Genomic DNA, 25,329 nt, shown 5'->3' on the forward strand with positions numbered 1-25,329 from the left:
GGCACACGAATAAGCAGAAGATTGAGTTAACTAAAAAAAAAGATTTCAGTTATAAAAAGAACATGTATGTAAGCTTACCTTCAGCAATATATCTGAAATCCTCTTTGGTTCGCTGATGAACTATAGCATCATAAACTGATTGAGGCACCCAATCTCCCTCAAACCAATTAAAATCTAATTTATCCATATTTAGTATCCATCCATTTCGGTTAGGTGTTAATGAACTGGGGACTTGCAAATATGCGTTTCGCCAAATTCTCGTGATATACTGAGTTCTTTCGTTCACACTTTTTCAATATCTTCTTAAAAGGCTCATGTTTCTTATTAAACTTATAATTTTGGCAGAATGTTTGAAATCGTGCTGTGTTGATATTGATAAATTTTTTGTACCATAAATTTCGCTCACAAATTCTTCCAAAGTTTCGAAAATTTCATCGCGCGTACCGGTAACGTGCGGGCAATTCCAAGATCCGTTAATGCTTTCTGATAAATTAATTTTTTTTTAATATTTTAAACGGTGTTATCTTGCCCTTTTCGAAAAAAGACGAATTATAATCACATCCAGTTAATGCGTGGAAAGCAGGCAAACTCGTACATAAAGATGGCTCTAATTCCGTTGTACTCCATAAAAATCTCCAGATCTTCACTTTGGAGATGATCCATGTTTCCAAGAATAATTATTAAAACATATGTATCAGAAGTTTTAATAAGATCATTGGTCTTTGTTAATGTATTAAGCTTACATACGTGATGAACTATCTTCGTGTCGGCTTCTTCATGATTTTCACAGGTCATGTGATCGTCGATCGACATTTCTATACCATCATTATTTACAACATATGAATAACATAAATCATAATTTAAATGTATTAGTAAATTACCAATAAAAGGCAGAATCTCACCTGCAGACCAATGTTCAATTGAAAATTTTACAAAACTCTGCTTAAATTTAATATTTTTTAATTCCTTGGCAAAGTCTGTTAGTATCCATCCATTTCCGTTAGGTGTTGAAGAATTACCTATAGCCCTTTTCATTCACATGCACGCGTAATTTGTTTAATTGTTGGAAAATTTCACCAAGAAAACCTGTCTTTTAGAATATTTATTTTTAATATTAAAAAATACCCCGTCAAAATAACAATTGCACCTCCCTGTTCGGAAGGACTGTACATAGCTAAGCATTTAGTTGTATATATTTTATACTCGTTATTAGTATGTACAGATTCAGATGAAATCTTCTGACATTCATGCAGATGCACCCCCTGAAAATAATCCTGGGGTGCCCATCTAGTATCTTGCAGAGTTAAAATCGCCCTCAAATCGCCTGACCTGTTTATTTTCTTTATATTTGAATATTTAAATTTACTTTAAAGTCACGTCAATGATATTTTTTGTAATAACAATGTTTACCCTTTTTTTTAACTTTGGGGGGGGATTTTTGGGAAAAATAACCGCTATCCTCCAACCAGACCGGCATAATTTTCAGATTGCCTAAAATACCTACTCAAAATGGCCCGTCAAAATGTAATATAAGTCCACAGTGGAAAAGGAATAAGACTGGCATAATACTCAGGGTTGGCATAGAATTTCCCCATCTTTTAAAACCCAGCGGGTTTTTTCGGGTTTTTTCAATTGATAAAACCCACTATTATTGGGTTTTTTTCAAAAATAGCAAATTTTCAGTTGAATGAACGTCATATTTATTTCTGAATAAAAACAAAAACTAGCATAAATACCATGAAGTAAGTAGTAGGTGAATACAAAACGAGAGAAACTGAAACTAAACTAATAAAACACTTATTTTAAACATGGTATATAGACAAATAAAAAAATAAACAAGTTTCTTGTTAAACAAAGCATCAGCAAAGCATATTAGTTATCAGGAAAATCAGAATCTGTATTTTTGTCACATTCCCAATTCCCATTCGTTATTCGTTAGACTCGGTCGAGGACGAGGACTCGGTTCTTAAATGATTATATATTTTTACCAAGTTTGCAGCTCTATCGGCACCTAATCTGTTGCGAAGCTTAGTCCATATTAATCCATATGAAGAAAAAATCCGCTCAATAGATGCAGATGAAGCTGGACATGAGAACAAAGATAACATATAAATACAAAATTCATATGGTATTTATTTGTTTTTTTATTGATATCAGCTTCCACCATTTCTTTGTTGAGAATTTTTTGACAAGTTCTTCTTTGAAAAGTGTTGCGGGGAACATGTCTGTATCCTTAATCTTGAATGATAACATCACTGCCAAAAACTCATCAGAAAGATTCGATGCAACCCATTGTTCGACTGTTTCCTCTTCTTCCCCTGTAAGTCGTCTTCCCATGTATTTGTGATCCATAGTATTTGCAAAAAGGTGAAATGGTTGAATGGCAAAATCATATCTCTTTATTTCTTGTCTGTATGACTGTAACAAATCATGGTCGAGGGCATCTTTCCATATTTCTACTGCATCAGAAATGTTTACAGAATCACTTTGGAATCTGTCTAGAGCTTTCACAATAACGGCAAGTTGTTTTTGCAAATACAGAGCCTCTCTATATGTGGCGACATTATCTAATATTTTGGAGATATTTTTATCAAATTCTTGCTCCTTCTCTGTCCTAATTTCAACATATATGTGATAGTTGCTTATAAATTGCTGACATTGTCAAGTTGCTTTATTTTGTAAGCATATTTTGTTATTTTATTATTTTTGCAATAAAATTCATAATTTTTGTAAAACTTTTAATAGAGCAGAAACTATATATGAAATCTAAATAAAAAACTGAAAATCCCCAAAAAAACCCGAAAAAACCCTAAAAAACCCAAAAAAACCCGTCGGGTTGGGCTTTAAAAAAAACCCGGGTTTTTTCCAACCCTGATAATACTTTCTACGCAGCATTTTGATGATTCTCTAGCTAGATGAAATGTTATGTACATCAGACACTAAAGAGGAAATCGATGTAGTCGACCAAATGTGCAGCAATTACACTGTCCAAAGACGAACTAAATGGTGGCCGTTGGTTGTATTTTATCAGCTTATGAATATTGCGGGAATAAATTCTAATATTTTATTTAACACCACTAATTGCGATAAGTCCGTAAGTCCCAGATATTTAAAAGAAAATTAGCGGTTTCTCTAATTACACCCCATTTGCAATAGAGGGCAAATATTACCAATCTATATGTGGAAATCAAGAGTTACTTAGCTCCATATAGGAGTGCCGATATTGAGACTCCAAAACTACCCGAAAAAATAAGCGGAAGGTGTGTTCAGTGCGCCTAAAAAAATAGAGCAACCACAATAAAGTGCCAAAGATATAATAAACCAGCATGTAAAGAGTATGTAATCACCACTCACCGCACATATTTGCTTAGAATCACGAAAATCAAACAAAAAGTTCTTAAAATTAATTTCCTGTTTGTATCTTTTATTTTCATCTAAGAATGGATTTAAGGAATATAGTTAACTTAAATATCCCTATATTTTTGTCTGGTACGCCAAGCAGCGACCACTTAAGGGTTCATCGCTGGCTTGTGCTATTTATGCGTGTTAGGTATATCGCCCAGCCCGGTCCCAGCCGTCATTGGACAAGTAAAAAGACCAACGTCGTAGTATACAATTCTATATAGAATCGACGACTTGGTCTGGAATAAACTGGTGTCTGATAGGCCTATGGAGGAGCGGTACGGCAAGGGATAAGGACTTGCGGCTTGGTGATACTCCTCCATAGATCCCTACCGAAGGGCGTTGACGCCTAAAAACGGTGTATATATAGGTATATCGCTTCGACACCGTGTTGCGATGTTTCGAAATTTAATCTCCCTTGGTATAAATTATTATTATGAAATACTATATTCTTGTAATTACAACGATTTCGTTCTACAATCAAGTTATAATTTATTAATGCCTTTCACATTACAGGGAACGAGAAAATGCACCTAGTCCATCCGACTCTCCTGTCAACATTTTCGATGGTGGGGTTCCCAGAGAAGAAGAAGCAGCGATGTGTGCTTCAAGGGTTACGGAGGTGAATGGTGTAAGAGGGATATATGGTACAGCTCCTGCCACAAGTTCAATTCCCAATATAATAATTAGTGCGCCGTTTATTGATCAATGGTGAGTAAACAAAGCCAGTTTCTTTTTTCAACTAAAAATCACCTTTTCCTTTCTTCCAATCTATACCTCTTGACTGATGCGTAGTGATTATGAATGTTGCGTTTTTTTTTCAGGAATCTTATTGCTCGTTTTACCTTGTTTCTCCATCTATCCCTATTTTGGGTGGAACATACTGCATTAGCGAAATTCGTGTTTAATAACTTCTCAACTGTATTAGACCATCGGGTTGGTGATTGGCCTCTACTTTTTTCCCCTCTACTCCTGAACTACTGAACTACTCCTCATTCCTTGAGGCTTTGTTAGGGCGTGAAACTCTAAATATTGTGAGTTTGCTGTGTCCATTGGATGCGATCTTGGGTTAGAAGGACGGCTTCATGTAGGGAGCTTTTTTACTAGCCTGTCTTTGATATTCCAGAATTGACGAGTTGGTTCTGTATTCTGTCCAGGGCATGCGTAGAATTCTTCTATAGAATGGGAAACATAAGGGCATTGACCAACATGAGCTTAGTATTCCTTGTTATTACTCGGTGGTTCTATATTTTTATTAATTTAGCCGTTATGGTTCGCGTCATTGCTAGAGTACGCCTGATTTCTGAGGAGATATCGTCATTATTAGTTATCAGAGAGCCCAAGTATATAAATCTGTCCACTACTTCTAAATTTGAAACTTGGTGTATGTACAGCTCTATCAAGTTTCTTTCTTTGTTTTGAACGCGTTTGAATATATGGTGTGTACTCTAAATTTAGCTGAGTTTTATCATACAGATTTCTTATCCTTACAGTTAACTATACTCCATCTAATTTACTTACCGTTGCACGTCATCTGCGTCGTAGCTCGTGACGTCACATGATACCAACACGAAATATTTAGGCGGTAGGTGTGTTCTTTTTTAGAATTACTTTGCCGAGTACACTGGCATTACAGCCACTAGACATATTTTATTATATACGCGTAGAAATAATATTTAAAGATTTCTATTAATGTTAACTTAAAGAAATACACAATAATATATTTAGTTTAATTTGTATACACGGATTATAAAGCGTTTTTATGAAGCACATTTGTTCGGAATACATTGTAACTATAATCGAACGAAGGTGAAATTTTGGCATAAATTAGTAACATTTATTTGAAGTTGCGGTGATGGCACTTCACATTTGTTTATATTCTTTACTATAAGTATTTGTTTAATTATATTTACTGTTTTTATTATGTACTTTAACGTAAGATTATAACTTAATTATTGTTTTCTATTTCTAAAGTTTTTATTTACATTGAATATTAATTTGTTTTGCTGTATAATCCACTTCCGCAAAAATTGTGTGATCTATTTGATTTAAAATGAATTCAAGAATTTCTTGTAATTGGGCAACAATGTCATCCTAGATCTCTAACGTAGATAATGACGTGCAACGGTAAGTAAATTAGACGGACTGTAGGTGGTTAGGTACTCTCATATTTTCCAGTATACTCCGGAGGGGATCCCATTTTACTGAATCGAAATCCTTACAATTGACTTTAAAAATATTATAACTACACTGCGGTGCAAAAAAATCGATCCATTAAAAATTTGCTCATTTTTGATATTTCGAATTTCCTAAACCTGTTGACCGATTTAGGTGATTTTTTACCACGTTATAGCCTTATTCATTGACAATATCGCTGTAATAATATTGTTGCTAGAAAGTCAAACTGTCATTGTATACCGGGTGTACGAATCAAACTGTGTTTTTTCTCGCATCACCCTGTGGATTATTCTAGCATTTATAAAATACTGAAATTAAAAGTTAACTATAGCCTCAGGTTTTCTTAACATTTTGTCTTTCGATTCATTCGCTTATGTTGGATAATAAAAAAGTTAGGTACTTTAACAACTGGCCATTTTAGTCATCAGTACAGGGTGTTTTTTAAATAAGTGCGACTAACTTTAAGGGGTAATTTTACATGAGAAAATAATGACAATTTGCAATTTTACAAACTGACGATTTATTTATTGCTTTAAACCAGTTGAGATATGCAAATCAAATTTGGTGGGTTTTAAGACGTAGTTATTGCACATTTTTTGACATACAATTAAGAATTTAATATTCACCATTGGCGCGCAAACGGGTATTATGACCGATAATATTACCCGTACGCACGCCAATGGTGAATATACAATTTTTAATTGTATGTTAAAAATGTGCAATAACTACGTCTTAAAACCCACCAAATTTCATTTGCATATCTTAACTGGTTTTGAAGCAATAAATAAATCGTCAGTTTGTAAAAAAAAAATTGAACATCCCGTATCTCGGAAACGAAGCGTTTGCGGACATATGATTATAAAGCAAATTGTCATTATTTTCTCATATAAAATTACCCCTTAAAGTTTGTCGCACTTATTTAGAAAACAGCCTGTACTGATGACTAACTTGGCCAGTTGTTAAAGTACCTAACTTTTTTATTATCCAACATAAGCGAATGAATCGAAAGACAAAATGTTAAAAAAACCTGAGGCTATAGTTGGGTTTTAATATCAGTATTTTTTAAATGATAGAATAATCCACAGGGTGATGCGAACTTTGAGAAAAAAGCACAGTTTCATTCGTACACCCGGTATACAATGACAGTTTGACTGTCTAGCAACAATATTATTACAGCGTTATTGTCAATGAATAAGGCTATAACGTGGTAAAAAATCGCTTAAATCGGACAACAGGTTTAGGAAATTCGAAACATCAAAAATGACCAAATTTTTAGTGGATCAACTTTTTTGCACCGCAGTGTATAACTACATGTCTTTTAAAATATGTACAAGTAAATAAAGTTATGATGTTAAAAAAACATTTACACTGTCAGTATATTCTGGCAGTAACACTTTCCATCAAATTTCAAGTTTCTTAAATAGTACGTGCATTTTTATAGGTAGGCTTTAAATTTTGACATAATTAGTTTCCAAAATATAATTATTTTTGTAATTGTTTGTAATTATTTGTTTTAAAAATATCTACAATTAAAGATTATTTCTTATCTCACTATAAACATTCAGTATTCTTTCAAAACAAACGTAAATATTTTATGTTGAGTGAGACACCACTCAACATTTTTTACCTGATCCTTAAATGATAAGTAAATAGTATGAAATAATTATTGTTAATCACTTTAATCTGAAATAATATGCACATATTCGTATATTAGTAGATTTTATGATGGACTAATTTGCTGTTTTTTGTAGATACTTCTGTCACCTTTTCTATCTTTAACCGACTACCTCCTGCGATAAACAGTTAAAACTTGACCTCGAACGTTGACATGCCACTGTACCGCACGTTTTTGTATCGAAATAATACGAAAATAAATTTAGATCCTGTAGGTTATGTTTCTCTGCCCGTCCGTCCGCCCGTCTACTGTCCAATGGACCGTGATAGTGTGACGTCAAAACAATATTTTTCCAAACAAATCAAAAATCAATAAACGTTTGACGTCTGTCAATGGATTATACACGTGATTTGTGTAATCATTTTTAATTTTATTTTGTTTTAACAAGCATCTGCACATTTTTTCTAAAGACAATCCTTGTTAGTCATATCAATCATAAATGTCCCTACACAAAATCAAGGATTTACACACTACAATAGTACTTACTGCGTTTCTTCAGGTTCTTAACCAGTCCTATTTGTAAATATGGTGGACAATATACTATGAACATTGATTACAATCACGGTTACCCAACACATTACCATTTTGTAAAAATTAAACATCCTACAAGCAATATATTCCGATTATAAAAACGAAAACAAACACCACGTGTGAATTTTTGTTTTGTTTGGCAATTATTCCAGAGTAGCCAACATTGATTTGACGTCACGACTATCACGGTCCATTACATGGATAAAACTAATTATTAGTCCAGGCTGTATGCTCTCCTCCGTTAGGTAAATTATTCGATTCGTTTTTTTGCACAAACTTACTCAAAAAGAGATCCTTATAACAAATCCACAGGGTGTCAGAAGGTACCGCGATCGGCAAATTGTTTAAACAATTTACCGCGATCGGCAAATTGTTTAAACAATTTTTTTAAACAAATTCAAAAAAAAATTTCATTTCGGACAATTTTTTTTAGATTCTTTGGCTCATTCTGAGCAAAAAAGGTATCTTGTGATTTTTCTCTAAAATTGTTTGTTGTCGAGATATGCGATTTAAAATTTGAAAAACGCGGAAATGGCCATTTTCAAAGCTTAATAACTCGGTTCTTCTTCTTCTTCTTTTTGTATAGACATGACTGTCTGTTTTTTCAATGTGCCTCTAGTAAGTTGTCGTTCCATCGTTTTCGTGGTCTTCCCACTGATCGTCTTCCTATTGGGGAACCGTCTCTTGCTGTCCTGACTACCCTATTTGTTGTCATTCGGCTTATGTGGTCATTCCATTCTATTCTTCTGTTTTTTACCAGTTATTAATGATATCCACCTTGCATCTCCGTTGTATATCTGTACTTCTGTCCCATAGAGTCTTACCATCTATTTTTCGAAGGGTTTTCATCTCCGCTGTTTCGAGCAATCTTTTTGTCCTCTCTGTGTCGGGTCGTGTTTCTGCCGCGTATGTCATTATTGGTCTGATGACTGTTTTGTAAATTCTGCCTTTCATTTCTTTTCCGATATTTTTATTTCTCCATATTGTGTCATTCAGGCAACCTGCGGCTCTGTTTACTCTGTTCACTTGATCTTCCAGCTTGATCTGTTTCGAGCCTTTCGTAGCTAGATAGTGTGATGCCTGGGTATTTAAACTCCATCACTTGTTCTGTTATCTGACCTTCCAGCTGCAATTTACATCTTATTGGATCTGCTGTTATAACCATGCGTTTTGTCTTTTTTGAGGAAATTAACATGTTAAATTTTATGGCGATTATGTTGAATTGGTGCAGCATACGTTGTAAATCAGCTTCACTTTGAGATATTAGTATTGCATCGTCCGCATAGCAGATTATTTTAAGTTGTTTTTCTCCCATTTGGTATCCTTTTTTAGTTCTTACTTTTTTTATTATTTCGTCCATGATCAGGTTGAACAATAAAGGACTCAAGGAATCCCCCTGTCTTATCCCATTGCCGGCTTGAATTGGGTCAGTTAGTTCATCTTCCACTTTTACTTTTATTGTGTTGTTCTGGTAGATGTTTTCTATCGTTTTAATTATTCCCAGAGTATACCTCTCTCGAGTATAACAAGTGGATAACGTCCTTTAATGTGACCCTGTCAAATGCTTTCGTAAGGTCCACGAAACATAAATATGCCGGTTTGTTGTATTCCAACGATTTCTCTTGAACTTGCCTCATTATAAATATAGCGTCAGTGCATGACCTTCCCGACCTAAAACCTTGTTGTTCTTCTGCTAATGTTATAATTTCATTCAATTTGTTTGTTATCACTTTTTTTGTTAATTTTAATGTTGTGTTTAATAAGTTAATCCCTCTGTAATTCTCCGGGTCTGATTTGTCTCCTTTTTTGAAGAGATTAGGATGCTTGATCTCCATTCTTGTGGTATTCTGTTTTGTTCTATTATTTTTTGTATTAGTTTTAATAGTTGTTTAGTTAGATCTTGTCCTCCTTACTTTAGGAGTTCGTTCGATATTCTGTCCTCTCCTGGAGATTTTCTATTTTTTAATTTTCTTAATGCTTCCTTTACCTCTCCCTCCTCGATGTTTATTTCTTCGTTTGTCGTAACTTCAGGTGTTGGTGGTTCATTATCGTCGCCTTTAGCAAATAGAGATCGGAAGTAGTCTGCCCATGTTTCCTTCTGAATGTGTTTCGCTTTTATTAATTCGTTCATCTCCTTTCTTTGCCCTCTGATCATTCTCCATACTTCTTTTTGTGTTCCGTAGAAGTCGTGTTTCATCTGTTTTGAGAATCTCTGCCAGTGCTCCCTTTTTATTTGCCTCACTAAAGTATTCGTTTCGTTTCTGATTCGTTTGTAGTGGTTGTATGCCTGTTGTGTTTGTTTTGTTCTGTATTGTAAAAAGGCTTTCTTCTTTTCTTCGCATTTTATCTTAACTTCCTCTCTATACCACGGGGTTTTCTTCTTTAATATGTGAGTATTCGTTACTTTTTTCTCTCCCAGTGATTCTGTTGCAGCGTCGATTATGTTATCTTCCAGTTTTTGCCAGCTTTCATCGATGTTATCGTTTTCTAATATTCCATTCTCAGCAATATTCTCTGATAACTCGGTTAAAAATTATTATTATGAAATTCAGAAAGTGACCAAATCAAAGTTTAAAGCCCCCTACAAGATCCTGAAGAAATTTTTGTCATTATTTTATTACTAACCTGTTATTTTTAATTATTAGTAACGAAAGCTAAGCGCAAATTGAGGTGGCCGTCAATGTATGTGCGAGTGAGATGCACCATTAGACGGCCGGAATGGTGCATCTCTTTCGCACTCACCATTGATGGCCGCCTAATTTTGTCGAATGTAACAAATTAGAATAAGTAAGTCATCGCTTGTTAATTTTGACACTTACCTTTTGACAATGACTTCTGATACCGTGCGATTAGTTTTCAATTAGATATACTAAATGGCAACACTGCCGGCTTCCCACATTCAATAAGCCATGCGTTGTTATTATAATTTATAGAGATGTAGAGTGTAGGCAGCATAGAGTCATAGAGTATCAATTTCGGGCTCAAGAAATGAACCATGAATACGTAATGCACATCTTCCCCGTTATTGTTAAGTACTAAATGCCTTCTCCACTTCCTCTGGCTGAGCGGCGACATTTCAGTTTCAAAGTTAAAGAGGGGGGAGTACCGTACGATACTAAAGTGAAATAATATGCAATGTTGCCGATTTTAGCACTTACTTCACTGTGGTATATCTAATAAAAAGTAATAATATACTACGTTCATATATACACTACGTTCATATATCTTAAATATTTTTAGGATGAGATCTCAACATGAAGATTGCGAAGAGGCAGCACGACTGCAAAGGGCCCGAGAAATCGAGGAAGGTGTAATAGCACCTGCAAATTTCCGTTTAATTCGAAGAGTCCAATTATTGTGTTCAGATAATGAAGAGTCTCAAGCACCCAGGAGGTAATGCTATAGTTGTTATTTTAGCTTTAGTTTTGATAAAATTAAGAATTTTTCTGTTTGAAGAAACTTGCGCTCGTAGTTTATCAGTCCGGCAAGAATTTCCGTTGTATAAAATCTAAATAATTATTGTATTCTTAAAATCTAGAGTCTTAGAATGCATTTTGCAAACACCCTTGAACCTCACTCTCCAATGGTCTAGATTTTCAAAATACTAATCAACCAATGAGGCGTATAAATGCAAAACTTGCTTTTTGCAAAAAATACCAAATATGACGACTGTAGCACCAACATACATTTAGAAAAACTTACCAAATACTTGCAAAACTGTCTCTTAACCGGCTATTTTCTGCAGAGAAATATGCAAAACTCTCTTTTTACAACGTTAAAAGATATGCGTGAGAAACGTTTTTATTGATTATCTCAGAAGAGTATAGCTCCCATAAGGCGAGTTTTGCATTTACACGCCTCAAATAATGTTACAATAATTAAATGAAGTTTCCGGAGCGGTAGGCTTTTAAGTAACTTCAGTAAAATAAAAATAATGAGCCAGAACCAGACAAACATAACAATACAAAACCGTACTATAGAAAATGTTGAACAGTATATATATCTGGGCCATTTGATCAAACTGTGTAAAATCAAGATGCTGAAATTAAAAGAAGAACCCAACTGGCATGGGCTGCTTTCGGTAAACTAGCTTATTATCATTCTCTTTGCCTTATCCCTATGAGGGGTCGGCTTCCCTAATTGCATTTCTCCACACAATTGTTTCTTGACTCATATCAATATTAATCGCCTTTACCAACATGTCCTGCCTAATCGTCTCCCCCCATGTCTTCTTTGGTCTTCCTCTCCTACTCCTTCCAGGAATCTGCACTTCAGCTATTCTTCGTATTGGGTGATTAACGTCTCGACGTTGAACATGACCAAACCATCTCAACCTATGCTCTCTCATTTTGGCATCAATTCGTGCCACACCTAGACTTCCCCTAATATACTCATTTTTGATTTTATCCTTTTTTGTCACTCCACTCATCGATCTAAGTATTTTCATTTCCGCCACATGCATTCGTTGTTCCTCTTTCTTTTTCACTGCCCAACATTCAGTTCCGTACATCATAGCCGGCCTTATGGCTGTTTTATAGAATTTTCCTTTCAACTTCATTGGAATTTTCCTGTCACACAGCACACCACTAGCTTCCTTCCACTTCATCCATCCAGCCCTAATTCTACTGCATCTCCATCTATTTCTCCATTACTCTGTAATACCGATCCCAGGTACTTAAAACTATTGCTTTTTACAATCAGTTCACCATCCAAAGATACCATTTTATTTGTAGTAACTCCATGTTTAAATGAGCATTCCAAATACTCTGTCTTTGTCCTACTAAGTTTTAAACCTTTTTCCTCGAGAGCTTGTCTCCACTGTTCCAGTTTTTGTTCTAAGTCTCTTTCACTATTTCCTACTAACACGACATCATCAGCATACATTAAGCACCATGCAATGTTACCCTGTAGTTTCACTGTTATCTGGTCCAAAACTAATGAGAATAAATACGGACTAAGCACCGAGCCTTGGTGCAATCCTACTTTCACATGAAATTTATCAGTCTCTCCCACACGTGTCCTAACACTAGTCGTTACTCCCTCATACATATCCCTCACAATCTTTACCTATTCACCAGGGACTCCTTTCTTATTGAGTGCCCACCACAGAATCTCTCGAGGAACTCTATCATATGCTTTCTCAAGATCAATGAATACCATATGAGCGTTTGTTTCTTTACTCCTGTATTTTTCCATCAACTGCTTTATAATGAAAATTACATCTGTTGCGGATCTGCCCTGCATAAAGCCAAATTGATTCTCGGATATTTCGGTTTCTTCACGTATCCGTCTATCAATTACTCTTTCCCATATTTTCATGGTGTGGCTGAGCAGTTTTATAGCCCTATAGTTTGTACATTGTTGTATATCTCCCTTGTTTTTGTAGACAGGTACTAGTATACTGCTTCTCCATTCGTCTGGCATTTGTCCAACTTCCATAATTCTATTAAATAAACCTGCTAGCCACCGTGTTCCTGTCTCTCCCAATGCTCTTCATACTTCCCCAGGAATATCATCTGGTCATACCGCTTTTCCTTCCTTCATTTTTTGAAGCGCTTGAGCCACTTCCTCGTTTGTTATTTTGGTGACCATTGCTGCTACTGTCTCCGTTGACTCCACAGGCTGTCTTTCTCGGCTGTTTCGGTAAACTAGCATTAAAATATGTGGAGGGGTGCCGGTTTTCAATACCCCTTTATGGGGTATTGAATAAACAGCTACCGTAAACCGCCACAACACGAGTTTTCACACATTACCGGCTTTATCTGAAAATTGCCGCGTGGAGGATTCCTCCGAAAAGAGCGTAGGAAAAGATTTTTGATGTGTTCGTAACAATTGTCGATAGCTCACTGATGCTTGCCCCCCGCTAACGAATTTAGTCCATTGCGTCGGAAAGGCGGGAATTAACCCGTTTTTGGAACTAGTCTACAAACATTGTGTAATCAAGTTTTTTATGTTTTGTCAGAGGCGGCGCGGAAATTTATTGTTGGTGAAATAAATTTATTTGGTTGGAGAATACAGTTCTCCAACAATATGTATCTTAAAAAACACCTCCATTACTCTAAAAAGGTATATGTATAACACATGCTTACTACCAGTTTGTTCCTACTACTTGGAGACTGTAGCTGTTACCAGAAAATCTGCTAAAAACTAGAAACAACGCAAAGTGCAAGGGAAGGAGACATGCGTGGAATTTCACTGAGAGACAAGATTGAAAACACCGTTCTTCAGACGTAGAACGAAGATCAGATATATTGTGGAAGATATTACAAAAATGAAATGGCGCTGTGCAGGTCACACAGATATGATGATAACATGTGGACATAGAGAATCCTAGAATGAAGACCAAGGAGGACGACAAGAAACATGGGAAGACCTCACAAGAGATGGGAAAATTGTATAAGAACAGTGGTAGGCCAACAGTGGATTAGATTATGACAAGATAGAGAAAAATTGAAGCAATTGACAGATACCTACATTCAGTAGTGCATAGAAAGGGATTGACGACGAAGAAGAAGCAGATTTTTCTAACACTATGTGTCAAAATTTGAGTTCATTTAGTTTGCAAGTTAGTGTTGGATTTCGTGTATTGGTAAACATTGCTTCCAGGTGGTAATAACTTTTAATCTTATTCTAACTAAACTTACTTGCATAGAAATCGGCCAACTTAAAAATTTGGTCATTTTTGATATCTCGTATTTCCTAAACCTGTTGACCGATTTAAGTGATTTTTTAATATGTTATAGCCTGATTCTTTAACAATATCGCTGTAATAATATTGTTGCTAAACAGGTAAATTTGTATTCCGACATGGACGTATAAATAAAGATGGACCGGTTTATTTACATCTTTACTTGAAGCCACGAGATCGTCACAGTCATAGCCACAAATCCTTAATTTGACGTTGTCATATTATTTTGTTTTCAAGTCAATATTTAAAATAATTTTCAATTTTTAGTATAATTTACTTTTAATTTATAAATCAAAATATATTACTTAGTTACTAGAAACCATTTCTAAATATACTTATTCCGCAACCAAGGAATTAAAAGAAAAACATTAATTTTTTAATTATTAAATGAAACTATATTCTGATAATTTCAACTATTTGTGAAACTTGGCACCACTGGTAATATCAACCAATCATAGTGCTTCAAGAAGAAGGAACGTGGCGTCTCGTGTTGTTTACGTTTATTTTGATAATTTCAGAATTTCCTTTTGTGTCATTTGAGTGAATTTGTTAGCGTATTTTGACTTTGAATTGAACAATCCTAATCGTTAAGTGTCTTAATCATGGTGCGTAACTGTGTCGTATGCAGGAAAACTGCATATTTACATCCACAACTGTCATTTCATTGGTAAGTATTTATCAAGTACATATTATAAACAACATCCATTGACGTAGCACAGGGATATGATATTACGTTATCCTTGAATTGAAATAAAATAAATAAATAAATAAAACTTAATAATTTTGTGAAATAAAGTAAATTTTGTAGTATTATAAATACATTTATCTATTTATTCGAATCTACAATATAATTTCTATAAATTTTCTTGTATGTTATTATATTACCTATATAATAATGTAAAATTAAGGTTTAATGTGTTTTATACATTGTTGTATATAGGATTTGTTGTTTTGTTGTTTATGTACTGTTCAATAATAGTTTGTATGTTTTCTTACGTTTATTAATATTTTAATAATTAATATGGTTGACCATTCAACCAATTATGCTCCGTTTTTAAACCAGGAGGAGTAATTCAAATTTACTGCGCCGTAATCCTTATTTGAATTAGGTCCAATCGCAGGCAAGTGTACTCCACTGTTACGAAATTTTGACACTATTTACATTTATGAAATTTCAACACTATTGGCATTTTATAGGTTAATGTAGATATATTAGCGATTTTTTGTGTTTTCTGCGTTACTCCTTTAACTTTTTAATTTTTAGTCGTCCTTTTAAAAACACATATTTTTTTACCATAGCAGCCAAGTTTACTCCACTGTTATGAAATTTTGACACTATTTACATTTATGAAATTTTGACACTATTGGCATGTCATAGGTTAATAGGTGTTTTCTGTGTTACTCCTTTAATTTTTAGATTTTTAGTCTGCTTTTTAAAGCAGATATTAAAAATACATATTTATTTGCGACATCAGCTACCGGCTATACCTACTGTTTCTCTTTGTTCTTAAGAGTGTGAAACAAAGTTATCTATCTATACTATACATGTCAAACTCGTATTGTTCTATATAAAGTTATGTAAGATTTTTGTTTAATACATATTATAAATGCGTAGGTATATTAATTTGTAAAATATATTGGTATAATTATATACGGGCAATGTATAAATAACCTGCGATACCCTGATGACCCGGTTATTCTGCCAGATAATGCTGAAGCACTGCAACGCCTAATGGACCGAGTAACAACAGCCTGTAGAGAATTTGGAATGAAATTGAATACAAAGAAAACGATGGTCAGCAAGCACCAAAACAGAAGGGTCAATGTCGACGGAACATTTCGCCAGAGTGACAAGAATAACTTACCTTGGAAGTAATCTTGATGAAACTTGGGACCACTCACTAGAAATAAGCACACTTCTGGAAAAGGCACGTACAGTATTTTACAAAATGCAAAAAGTTCTATGCAACCGCCAGCTGGGCATTTCATTGTGAACTAGAGTACTTAAGTGCTAAGTTTTCTCCACCTTGCTCTATGAATGAAATCAAAAGTGAATGAATTGCTCCCACTTATAATCTAAGGCAAAATCAATAGCAAAAGAGGACCATGACCATAAGAGACATTTGCAATTGACAACATTTTAAGTTTTCTTTAATTGATCTCAGATCGAGTTAGCACATATTTTATTCCAAATAAAATAAATTGAAATTTACATAAAAATCAGAAATTTAATAAAATTCAAGTTCGTTGGGGAGGCAGAAAATTTGTATAAAAAAAATAAAAATACTATGTAATATGCTAAAAGCAACTTTTTCACACTATAAAGGCGGAGATACATATGCGCTCTGCTCGGTGTGAGAGCCGCTCGCGCGGCGTATTCGTCAGATTAGTACGTGTTTTCAAGTGACGCACAAACGGCACGCACACGGCGCACCACGATCTAAATTCTGTCGGTTTTTCAACAAACGCTTTGATGGTTCGCAATACGTATTTGGACGGGTTTGCGAGTGGTTTGTTGGTTTTGGCGCGCATGAGTTGAATATTTGTTAGTAATGGAATGGTCGGAACTGTCGGAAGGAAATTGATGTTTACCGTGGAAAATCATTATGGTGGGATCCTCAATAAAGAACCATTTAATTTAAAGAAACAACTTAAATCCGATCTGAACGGAAATAGAAGCTGAAATAAAAAAAATGTACATGCGGACCTTTTTAAAAAATGTTAGTTCATTGTTGTACTAAAAATAACATGTATTAAAAATAAGATTTACTGTTTTATTTGGGCATAAGCCACAATTCGAGTTTGAAATCAAGTTTACTTGACCTTTCGACTTTCACTTCGGAAATAGTTATCAATATCAAAAAAACATTCATAAGCAGATATATATTATGTGTCACCGGAAAGCGAAATAGGTAACGCACGACTTGGAGAACCTATAGTTTTCTAACTTCGTGTCTGGTGAAGCAACGCAGTTGAAACAAGCGGATATATTATAATTGTGTCACCGGAAAGCGAAAAAGGTAAGGCACAACTTGGAAGACCCAATAGTTTTCTAACTTCGCTTCTGGTGAAGAAACAGAGTTGGAACAAGCAGATATATTATAATTGGGTCACCGGAAAGCCAAAAAGGTAACGCACAACTTGGAAGAGCCAATAGTTCTCTAACTTCGCTTCTGGTGAAGCAACGGGGTTGAAACAAGCAGATACATTACAATTGGGTCACCGGAAAACGAAAGAGGTAACGCACAACTTGGAAGACCCAGTAGTTTTCTAACTTCGCTTCTGGTGAAGCAACGGAGTTGGAACAAGCAGATATATTATAATTGGGTCACCGGAGAGCCAAAAAGGTAACGCACAACTTGGAAGACCCAATAGTTTTCTAACTTCGCTTCTGGTGAAGCAACGGAGTTGGAACATGCAGATATATTATAATTGGGTCACCGGAAAACGAAAAAGGTAATGCACAACTTGGAAGAGCCTATAGTTTCCTAACTTCGCTTCTGGTGAAGCAACGGAGTTGGAACAAGCAGATATATTATAATTGGGTCACCGGAAAGCCAAAAGGGTAACGCACAACTTGGAAGAGCCTATAGTTTTCTAACTTTGCTTCTGGTGAAGCAACGGAGTTGAAATAAGCAGATATATTATAATTGAGTCACCGGAAAGCCAAAAAGGTAACGCCCAACTTCGAAGAGCCAATAGTTCTCTAACTTCGCTTCTGGTGAAGCAACGGAGTTGAAACAAGCAGATACATTACAATTGTGTCACCGGAAAACGAAAAAGGTAACGCACAACGTGGAAGAACCTATAGTTCTCTAATTTTGTTTCTGGTTGTAGGAACAAGCAGATATATTATGGTAGGGGAGCAAAGTATGCTAAATGTGCAGTCACTCGAGCGCTTTGGGGACCTATTGGGCTGTGATTATTAGGTCCTAAAACCAAAAAAAGTTAAGTAAAATTTTCCATTTTAGTGGGGACTTCCCATTTTTAATTTAATTTTCCATTTCCTACAATCTTTTTTCCGATTACAGCGCCATCTATCCATAATTAGAAAAATTGTTTCGAATAAAAGTTGTTTATTTTTATACAAACGATCCAAATCTGCAATAAGAAATGGGGGCTACCACTTAAGATTTTAAAGTAAGCCCCCCACCTCACCTCTGTGGGGGTCGTGTTTGGAACCATTCGATAGATTTTTTAAAAATATTGATAAAGTGTATTTTGCAGTTTTTCGATATGATGTTTATTTTGCGAAAGATCGCGGGATTTGTATTTAAAATTTTAAATTTACCCCCCCCCCCCTCTCCGTGGGGTTCATGTTTGGTATTTTTCGATAGATTTTTGAAAAACATTGAACACGTAGTTTTTAGTTTTTCAATCTGACGTTCATTTCGCAAAATATTCGCTTTTTTTTGTGAAACTTTTTGACTCACCCATTTCCGTACACCCCGCTCAAATCGTCATATTTTTGAAATATAGACTCTTTTGCATGTACTTAACTTACCTAATCTTAATCTGACAATTTCGAGTATTTTTAAGGATAAATTTTTTTTTCGGGCCCCCCTGAACGAAGCCCCTGTGTTAAGAGCCAATAGATGGTGGAGGTACATCTGCAGGGTACAACGTTTCTCCCCATATGATAATCTGACGCGCTCGAGTAACTGCAAAAATCCCCGCTTGGGCTCCCCTACCATTATATTTGTGTCACCGGGAAGCGAAAAGGTAGTTCCCGAAATGTTCCCGCAAATATTGCGCCACCTGCCATACATCCCGTGAAAGCATGGCTTTACTGAGAAAACGGTTCTGTGAGCAATTTATTTCACGCTTTGGACCAGTGAGTTAGCTGTATATATCCTGTGACATCACATGTCTAGTCGTTTTCCTCTGGGGCTACCTCAAGTCCAAAGTCTACATGAATAAATTGGCTACGATTCATTGAAGGCCAGTATTACTCGAGTCGCTGGTCAAATACCAATCGAAAAGCTCGAACGCGTCATCGAGAATTAGACCTTCAGAATGGACCGTCTTAACCGCAGTCATGGTCAACATTTGAAAGAAATTATATTGAAGAAGTAATTGTAAAGAATGGTTCTGTTTTACGACAGTAAATATTTTCAAATAACATTCATTTTTCAAAAAGACGTTGCAGATTTAATTTGTAAATTGTCATGGTTGTATAGTTTTTTTGCAGACTGTAATACAGATTTCTTGACTATATACCGGGCAGTAAATTGCCCGGTCTATAGATTTATTCCACATAAAATAGTAAATTGCATAAGATGACACAAGAAAATAGTTTCAGAATATGTAATAACAAAATAAGATGTAGTAGAAGTACAGGACAGAGACATGATTATCTACAATTACTAAACGTTCGTATGTTTCCTCTGGGTCGTCAAAATGAAAAATTTTAACGAACAATAACCGCGCCTCAAACGCGCGGCGCTCACACTGCGCGGAGTTCGCGGCGCGGATATGTATTTCCGCCTTTAGATATAACATTTCAAACTTTTATTTTTTCGATGCATCCTATTATGTATTATATTAGTTTGAATAAAATATTGTATAATATAGCATAATAGTAATTTGTGATTTTGAATACTAACTCATCTTTATTCTTTTGTGTAAAACAATGTTTGTAAATATATTCTATACATTGAAAATTAAAATTATTTATTTTTCGTTGTTTCTCACTTCTTTCAAATATTGTATATGTTTACGATACTAAAAATACCATTAGTAATCATTTATTCAAATAAAAAAATTGTTTCAAATACCGTTCAATTATTGGAAGGTACGCCACTGACTAAGAAGGAAATGTCACAGTCTATCACCTCGTCCCCTTCCTCGAGCCTATAAACTGTTTGGCTTCAAATTTCGGTGAACAGAGAGTAGAGCATGCCTAGTCCATCTTTATTTATACGTCCATGTATTCCGAGTTTACAAATCAAACTGTGTTTTTTTCTCAAAGTTCGCAACACCATGTGGAATATTCTAGCATTTATAAAATACTGAAATTAAAACCCAACTATAGCCTCAGGTTTTCTTAACATTCTGTTTTTTGATTCATTCCCTTATGTTGGATAATAAAAAAGTTAGGTACTTTAACAACTAGTCTTGTTTTTCGGCAATACAGGGTGTTTTTAAATAAATATGGCAAACTTTAAGCGGTAATTCTGCATGACATATAATGACCTTTTGTTTTATAAACATACGTCCGCGAACGCTGCGTTTTCGAAATACGGGGTGTTGAATTTTTTCTAACAAACTGACGATTTCTTTATTGCTTTAAAACCGACTGAGATATGCAAATGAAATTTGGTGGGTTTTAAGACGTAGTTATTGCACATTTTTTGACATACAATTAAGATTTTTATATTGACCATTGGCGTTCATACGGGTAATATGTTCGGTCATATTACCCGTATGCGCGCCAATGGTGAATATTAAATTCTTAATTTTGTGTCAAAGAATCGGCAATAACTATCTCTTAAAACCTACCAAATTTCATTTGCATATCTCAACTGGTTTTAGAGCAATAAATAAATCGTTAATTTGTAAGAAAAAAATCAACATCCCGTATCTCGGAAACGAAACATTTGCAAACATACGTTTATAAAGCAAACTGTCATTATTTTTGCATGTCGAATTACCCCTTAAGTTTGTCCCGCTTATTTACAAACACCGTGTATTGATGAAAAACATGTCTAGTTGTTAAAGTACCTAACTTTTTTATTATACAACATAAACGAATGAATCAGAAAACATAATGTTAAGAAAACCTGAGGCTATAGTTGGGTTTTAATTTTAGTATTTTATAAATTCTAGAATATTCCACAGTGTGATGCGAACTTTGAGAAAAAAACACAGTTTGATTCGTACACCCGGTACACAATAAAAATCTACCTGTTTGGCAACAATATTATTACAGCAATATTGTTAAGGAATCAGGCTATAACATATTAAAAAATCACTTAAATCGGCTAACAGGCTTAGGAAATACGAGACATCAAAAATGACCAAATTTTTAAGTGGGCCGATTTCTATGCACGTATAAGTAGGAAAAATGAAAGAATACCCATGAACGAACATATAAAACACGCTGTATTTTCCTGTCATCGTGTCACACAAAAAATTGGCCAGCGCAAGTACATGTAATAATTATTGTTACATGTACTTGCACTGGACAATTTTCTTTGTTACACGGTGACAGGAAAATACAGCGTGTTTTATATGTTCGTTCATGGATACTCTTTCATTTTTCCGACTGTAAGTTTATTTCATCGGAAACAGCGGTTCATACTTGTATATTGGCTTAAATCATGGTCTAACGTCTAACAGACACAAATAACTTAAACATCGAAGTTCGACATTAAAACATTAAAAAGCACATAAATAGTTTTGGGCGACCGTAAACGGAAGTTGTTTGTCAACGAGAAAGCTACCTTCAAAGCTGGTGACGCGTTTGCTGATAGATTCAAAAACATTAACAGCTAGCAGAAACAAGAACAATAAAAGCACCGGTTTACACTCACACGGTGTCTTTATTATGCTACCTTTCATCGAAGGTAGAAATCAGCAGTTACAGGATGGACAAAAATAAAAAATAGTCTGTTACAAAAATCATTGTCTTTTATGACAGGGACAACTCACTTCTAAAGAAAAAATCACATGGTATTCAAACAACTTAACTCTAACTTAAGGGGGTAGGCGCAAAATCTTGGTCCAATGCTATTTAAATGCATACGTTTTTTTCGAATCCTGAGAAAACTAATAAGTATTTTTGTAAAATTTAAACGGATAATGAAAGATTACATTATCACCGAGGGCCGAAAGTCTCTGAAAACTTCTATAATGTTTATTTTAATAAGTTACAGGGGTAAAACAAAGAAACTTCAGTGTGATTTTTAATTTCAAATATTTCATTCAAAAGAAACTTTTTGTTTATTCTAAGGGACTTTCGGGCCCCGTTACTACTGTAATTTTTCACTCGCGTTTAAATTTTTCAAAAATATTTATTGGTTTTCTCAGGATTCGAAAAAAAATGAATGCATTTAAATAGCATTGGACCAAGATTTTGTGCCTTCCCCTTAAGTATATTCATGGTAGATGAATTAATTTGTATTGTTTAATAATCATTTATTTATATTTCCATTTTTCTTTTAGGTTACAATTAGTCTGTCCCCCTGATCTCAGCGTTGAATCACTCAGAGCATTATTCCAAAACCACGTTACTTTAAGATCCGGTCCAATAGATACTATCACAGGTTGTCACACACAAGTTGATTTTATACATTGCTTAGTGCCCGATTTGCTTAAAATTACGAACTGTAGCTTTTATTGGGGTAAGTTTCGATTTACACTTTTTCTTTAAATACAATCATAAACAAAATGTTGCATATAGTTCAGAGAAATAAGGAAAAGAATATCCCTTTGGTGACACAACCGCCTCCAGGCCGAAACCAAATTTTTTGAGTTGTGTGGACATTATATTAATATCCTATATGTTTCCTGCAGCCGATTTTGATGATATACATAGTTATAAACAAATGAAGATCAAAAAACGGTAAATTTTCGCTTTTTTCGTCTATTACTAAAAAATAGGCATTTTAAACAAATTTGAGAGTAAGAAACTTGTAAACCGTATAAAAAACTTCAATATGGCGTTCGCTGAATATGTCTATCCTTATTGGTTCCTTAGAAAATTGCAAAATAAATCATAAATTTTGAGTTTTTATAAATATTCATAACTTATGTAAAAATTAACTTGAACCATCTTATTACACGGAATGCTGAGACTTATGGTACTTAAATCATACCCTAAATTTCAAAGCAATTGGTCAAATAGTTTAAAAGTTATTTATTTAATTTGTTTATCCCAAATTAATTTTTTTTGCAACACTGTAAGTCAGAAAATGATGAAGTTACAGTAATACTTTAGATAGTTTATGAAAGAAGAAAATTTACAGTATTAATTTAATTTAAAAAAATGACAAAAAATAATTATAAATATTGCAAAATTATTTTGCAAAAACATGTTAATTAAAAAATGGGGGGGGGCTAATTTTGTCCCTAATTGTCCTAGGACAGTTGTTTTTCTTTCTAAATGTGTATGAAAATTCAGTCTTTCTAAATATGAAAAAATAATTTTTCTACGGATAACGGTTACAAAGTTATTCTAATTGTTTATAAGTAAGCAAAAAATCGACATATTTTTTCAAAATAATTTTACACTGTTTAAAATTATTTTTTGTCATTTATTTTTAATTAAGGTAATAGTATAAATGTTCTTCTTTCATAAACTGTCCGAAGTATTGTAACCTCATAATTTTCTGACTTATAGTGTTGCAAAAAAAAAATGAATTTGGGAAAAACAAATTAAATAACTTTTAAACTATTTGACCAATTGCTTTGAAATTTAAAATATAATTTAAGTACAAGAAGTCTCAGCATTCCGTGTAATAAGAAGGTTCTAAGTTAATTTTTACATAAGTTATGAATATTTATAAAAATTTATGAATTATTTTGCAATTTTCTAAGCAACCAATAAGGATGGACATATTCAGCGAACGCCATATTGAAGTTTTTTATACGATTTATGAGTTTCTTATTCTCAAATTTGTTTAAAGTGCTTAACTTTTTGGTAATAGACGAAAAATGCGAAAATTTACCGTTTTTTGATCTTCATTTGTTTATAATTATGTGTATCATCAAAATCGGCTGCAGGAAACATATAGGTTAATAATATACATGTCCATACTACTCAAAAAATTTGGTCTCGGCCTGGAGGGGGATGTGTCACGAAAAAAATCTTATTTCTCTGGACTAATATTTTATTTTCGGTCTGAATTTTTTTTATTTTGTGATTTATACAGGGTGTTAGTAAATAGGTATGACAAACTTTAGGGGATAATTCTACATAAAAAAATAATGGCAGTTTGCTCTATAAACGTATGTCCGCAAATGCTTTGTTTCCGAGATACAGTGGGTGTTGAAATTTATATTTCAAACTGCCAATTTTTTTATTGCTCTAAGACCGGTTGAGCTATTAAAATTATATTTGGTGGGTTTCAAGAGAGATTTTGTAGTTATTGCGCATTTTTTTGCCAAACAAATAATAATTTTATATTCATCATTGGGGCGCCTACGGGTAATGGTCTGAATTTTTTTAAAGAAAAAAATGGTACGCCACTGAGATATTTCAAATTAAAAATTATATTTGTATTCCACGTTTAATTTATGAAAAAGAACCTTTCTTGTTTTTTTCCTGTGGTGCACCGTTATTATGCGAAAAAATAAAACACCTTCGAGCGTATTTTTCATTTCTTAATACATTTGATAAAAATAATAAACTTAAAGATAAAACCCATAAATAAATTAAAATTCATGGTGACGTTTCAATTATTACTTTAATCATCGTCAGAATAATAAGTTTCTTGAGCGGATGCTTTAAAATAATTTTAAAGGAACAAACAATAATTAATGAAAACATAAAAATGACATTGACAATCATTGGGTTAAGTCAATAATTTCAAACACGCCATGTCTCGCAACATCTGACATTAAAGTGACGCCGAGTCTTCCCGACGTACGTAGCTGCACAGCTACTACATTTGAATTGGTATATAATGTTAGATGCGAGATCACTAGGAATCATGTCTTTCACATGGAAACGAGATCCTATCCTTTCCAAAGTCGTGAAAGCAAATCTTAATTCTATAGAGGGAAATGCTTTTTTAATTGTCCTACAGATGTTGCGTCGGATTTGTAAGCTGTGGTAACCAGTATATGGAAGTTTGATATAGATCTTTTCTTTGATTTCTTCTACTTTGCTGTTTGGTTGGAATTTGTTATT

General features: G+C 34.1%; 1 protein-coding gene across 3 annotated transcripts in view; it reads left to right on the plus strand.

Moving 5' to 3' along the window:
• LOC114326726 (uncharacterized) overlaps positions 1-25,329 on the plus strand; it is a 149,115-nt gene that overhangs the window by 93,729 nt on the left and 30,057 nt on the right. For all 3 annotated transcript variants that reach the window (XR_007697443.1, XM_028275149.2, XM_028275150.2), the window contains exons 3-5: positions 3,919-4,113; positions 11,027-11,179; positions 22,641-22,819. Coding sequence is in view for 2 of the 3 variants with exons in the window: in XM_028275149.2 (XP_028130950.1) it covers positions 3,919-4,113; positions 11,027-11,179; positions 22,641-22,819 (527 nt within the window). In the remaining variant the exon portion in view is untranslated. The remainder of the gene's footprint in view (positions 1-3,918; positions 4,114-11,026; positions 11,180-22,640; positions 22,820-25,329) is intronic.

This window comes from Diabrotica virgifera, chromosome 1 (genome assembly GCF_917563875.1).
Source record: "Diabrotica virgifera virgifera chromosome 1, PGI_DIABVI_V3a".
Taxonomy (NCBI): Eukaryota; Metazoa; Arthropoda; class Insecta; order Coleoptera; family Chrysomelidae; genus Diabrotica; species Diabrotica virgifera.